General features: G+C 35.8%; 1 protein-coding gene across 1 annotated transcript in view; it reads right to left on the bottom strand.

Moving 5' to 3' along the window:
- LOC107104708 (deoxynucleoside triphosphate triphosphohydrolase SAMHD1-like) overlaps positions 1 to 4,382 on the bottom strand; it is a gene marked incomplete at its 5' end in the record, with an annotated part of 20,899 nt that overhangs the window by 5,001 nt on the left and 11,516 nt on the right. The window contains 2 exon segments of the mRNA XM_015404778.1: positions 4,060 to 4,145; positions 4,246 to 4,360. Coding sequence (XP_015260264.1) covers positions 4,060 to 4,145; positions 4,246 to 4,360 — 201 coding nt within the window.

Genomic DNA, 4,382 nt, shown 5'->3' with positions numbered 1-4,382 from the left:
TTGTTTACAAGTCTTACCAAACTTCTCTTTTTTTCTGTACAAATTCTAATGCAGTACAACAAAATGCACTTAATAATAATGCAATATTTGTACATGCTTTTTTCATTTAAAAAGAGGTAGACATAATCTATACTCCACTGCTCAAAGTTTAAATGGCTGTTTCAGTTCTGATCCTCGCCCAGAGGTTATTTTGAGCATGTTTGTGTAGGTTAAATATTCTTGATCTTACATGAGTAAATTTCCGTAATGAATCTTGAAACTGAGTTTTAGAGGGTTTTACTTTTTCTATTGCCTATTTGAATAGTACAATTCCAGTTAGACTGTCAGTGGTGCAGTGGGTAGCACTGCTGCCTTGCACCAAGATATATCTGGGTTTGATTCCCGGCCTGGAATCTTTCTGCAGGGAGTTTGCATGTTCTCCCTGAGCATGCGTGGGTTCTCTCTGGGTACTCTGGCTTCCTCCCACAGCCCAAAAACATGACTTAGGTTGATTGGCTTCTCTAAATTGTCCTTAGGTGAGTGTGTGCATGAATGGTTTGTTGCCCTGTGATGGACTTGTGCCCTGCCTCTTGCCCATTGACTGCTGGAGATAAGCACCAACACCCCTCGTGACCCCACTTGAGACAAGCGTGTAAGAAAATGGATGGATGGTATATAAAATGTATAGACTTTTATTTCAATTTATTTGGTAACATTTATAAAAAAAAAAGGCAATGGTTACCTAATATTAGTGAATAATGTAACATAATGAAGCAAAGTAAATGTCAATCAGAGAAAATAATATCTTCTTAATTTACTTCATAACAGCAAATTCTACAGGGATATAACATTTACTTAAAATTTTGAGTAAAATGCAAGTTCACTCTACTTAATTTTTTTAATAAATCTAACTTACAACTTGGATGTAATTAAGTAAATGTTACTTAATATCTTCACAACTGTTATGTTTAATGGAAAGTAAAATTCACTACTGGCAAGTGAGTGTTACTTGATATTGTAGCATAAAATTTTACTTAAATCATTTGAGTGCAAATACAATATATTTTTCAAGTAAATCTTATGAGCTTTTTTTTCAGTGTATGTGGTCCTTGAGGGCCCCTTGTTACCCGCGGGTATGTGACACCTGGTCAAGGATAAAAGCTGATTTGCCTTGCCAAGTAACCAAAACAATGAGCAAGACTAGAACTAGTATTCCCTCAAATAAAAAAAAGACATGTTTAGCCACATTGCAATGGACTGGCGACCTGTCCAGGTTGTACCCTGCCTCTCGCACATTGACAGCTGGAGATAGGCATCAGCACCCCTCTCAAGCCCACTTGGGACTAAGCGTGTTGGAAAATGGATGGATGGATGTTTAGCCACAAGTCGTCTTTCAACCACTGGTTGTCTGGTTGGTGTCCTGGGGTCCGTTTCAAAGCATGTTTACTAAAAACGTATACATTTTTTTAAACTTGAAATCAAAGGAACTTAAGTTTTCCATTTCAAAACGAGAGTTTACTCAACCTGTTTCTGTTGCCGTAGCAACATTCCACCCAGAGAATAACCTGGCCGGGAGCAGGTTTTGTTTAATAAACCTAGTGAGCTATATATCCGCCCTCCTTAGACCCAATCAGGTCATTTTATTTCCTGATTTAGTGAGAGTTGTAGCATAGTTATGTGTATACAATAATATAAAATCATTCACCAGGTCCATTAGACACATTAAGTTTTTAAAATAAATGTTAAATGTCCTTTTAGGCACCATGGAGATCTTTTTTTTTTTTCAATACACAAGAACTACTGAAATCGTTTCAGACTAACATAAATACATTATTTAATCTGATTAATTGTCTGAAGACATTCTATGGGACTGATAATCAATAATAAGATAAGACATTTATTCGGATGATAACGTCCGAAGCGACTAAACAGCCAATTAGTACTTACTGTGTGATGGAAGACAGAATCCAAATGAGGAGGAAGCCCATGAGACGATGTGCTTGTCCTACCTCTTAGAACAACATTTTTACACTTCACCTTCTCCTGCTAACAGGTGATTGCACCTAAATAGATACATTGATCCAATACCATTCAAACAATAAACTAGTTTCCTCATAATGTTATTGTGGTTACAACAGACTATGACAGGCCAATTTAATATGGATTGGTTTGACTGAATATGTGTTTCTGATATAAAAAAATTGTCTTTGTCGAAATTACATTGTTCACCTCATTCTGGATGTCTAGAAATTAATTTCAGATTTCCATATTCCTATTATGACTGGTAATTATTTGTATTAATTTGACCATCAAGAAATGTATTACAAATATTATAAATGCATATTCAGTCAGGCTGATAGGTGTCAAAAAGGCAACTTAAAATGTGTCAGTTTCTGCTGACAAGATGTAATTTAGAAAATCTACAATTATAGCTTCAATTAGGAATGCGATTTTGACCAGGAAGAATCTTATTTTAGTGATCTATAAGTGGAACAAAATAGAGGAAAGTACTTTTAATAAATGTTAAAATGGTCTGCCATAGAGGGCTGCATATTAACTTATTAACTATCAACTTTAGCAGCAATTTTTTCTCATTTGCTATCTTCCCCTCCTTTGCAACTGTAGCACTGTATCTCTGTCTTTTAAAAAAAAAAGTCTGCATTTTTCCTCATTTCTGTATTAAAATCTGTAATTGAAGTGGTGTGAAATAGGCACTTCCTGTTGCATGTTGTCATGGTGAATCGTCGAATTGGTGCTCTACTGATAATGGCTTTTCAGAAATGTTACACACATGTTCAACTCTGAGTGGACCTATTCATAGTTTATTAAACTAACCCACATCAGCTTTTATGAAACTAAAAACTCAGAGTTTACAACTTAAGGCTAGATCGATTCAGAGTTGAAGATATGAGTCTGAGTTTGTTAAACCTGCTTTGTAAAACAGATCTCTGAAGGCAATGTTGAGTTAAGTTGATAAGTGGCAGACTTTTTGGGGAAAACCTAAACTGCCTCTGACAGCTGGCACCCATTTAACAAAGTTCTTATCTCCCAAATGGTCCATTTTAGTAGATCATTATCAGATAATGAAGCAATACATTTAAAAAAATATATTCCTCACTACAGAGGGCAACCATTTAATTTATTCCCCTTCACAATTTGATCATGTTGGGGGTTAATTCTCTGTGCACTGCTATAGACAGTAGCCCCTTTAAAAGTCACTATTATATGGAAGCTGGCTTTCTGGTTTAATTTGGAGCTAGATACTTTAAAGCATATAATACTCGGGAACTATGTTTTACATCTGTACAGGAAGCCTACCTAATATGAAAACATTTCGACTGCTTTAGAAAACAACTCTTCATTAATAGATCAGAATAAGAACAATCCTATATTTCTTTTTAAACAGTTGCAAAACTCACAGAGAGCCAGACCTCTGTTGAACCATGTATTCCCCAAGCTCTTATCAGGGACTATTTTATAGTATTCTTTATAAAAACGATTTATTTTATTGAAAGTAAGATTAGTGACACCCTTATAATTAAGATTGGTTCATATCTAAAAGTTATGGCAGCATCAAATGTAACTATAGAACCTGAACTGTGATTGGACTGTTTTGATCTAGTTGAGCAACTACTTTGAGTAATTAAATGTCTTGGATTTCTGCACTGATTAAATCATATGTGTCTACCGCAAATTCTCTGACATACAGCCTTATTGTGCTTCAATGGGGATTATCTGATCCAGTGTACCGTTACCCCATATAGCTTCTCTTGTTAGCACTTAGCAGACCAAATATCAGCAGCAGTGGAAACAAAGTCGAAATCTTTAAGCGCAGATTTTAGATTTCTCTCCACCTGTGCATACCCCGTTTCCAGGTAAGATGAAAAAGATGTTCTGTGGTGCAGTCAATTTGACTGTGTGAGCTGCTGAACTGCCTTGAGCTGACATGTGTTGTAAATTGGCGCTATATAAATAAACTGAATTGAATTGAATGTTTGAGCTGGTTTTAAAAATCCATGTTTTGCCAGACCAACATATAAATCTAAGTTTTTTTTTACAGTGTTGTAAGTGATGACTCACCTGTCAGCTGAGTGTACATTTCCATATCATTTATAGCTTCAGACAGGGACAGGTGCTCATTCGCTTCAAGGAAAGCGTCTGTGATCCTGAAGGAACATTACAAATTGTAATGGTAATGATAACATTGAATGAAATACCAGGAGACACAGTTGCCACTGAGTTTCAGCAATGTCAGGGGTTTCTTACATCAACTCTATGCTGTTTTTCACTTTGTGCTGGTAGGCTCTTTTGTGTAAAGAGAACCTTGTGTAGAACATGTCATATAGATTGAACACGTCCTGTTAACGATAATCACAATGTTCAGTGGCACGTATTGTAAATCT

This window comes from Cyprinodon variegatus, unplaced genomic scaffold, assembly GCF_000732505.1.
Source record: "Cyprinodon variegatus isolate N-32 unplaced genomic scaffold, C_variegatus-1.0 Scaffold1855, whole genome shotgun sequence".
Taxonomy (NCBI): Eukaryota; Metazoa; Chordata; class Actinopteri; order Cyprinodontiformes; family Cyprinodontidae; genus Cyprinodon; species Cyprinodon variegatus.
Note: the sequence above shows the minus strand (reverse complement) of the source record. Positions and strands in the feature narration are given on the sequence as shown.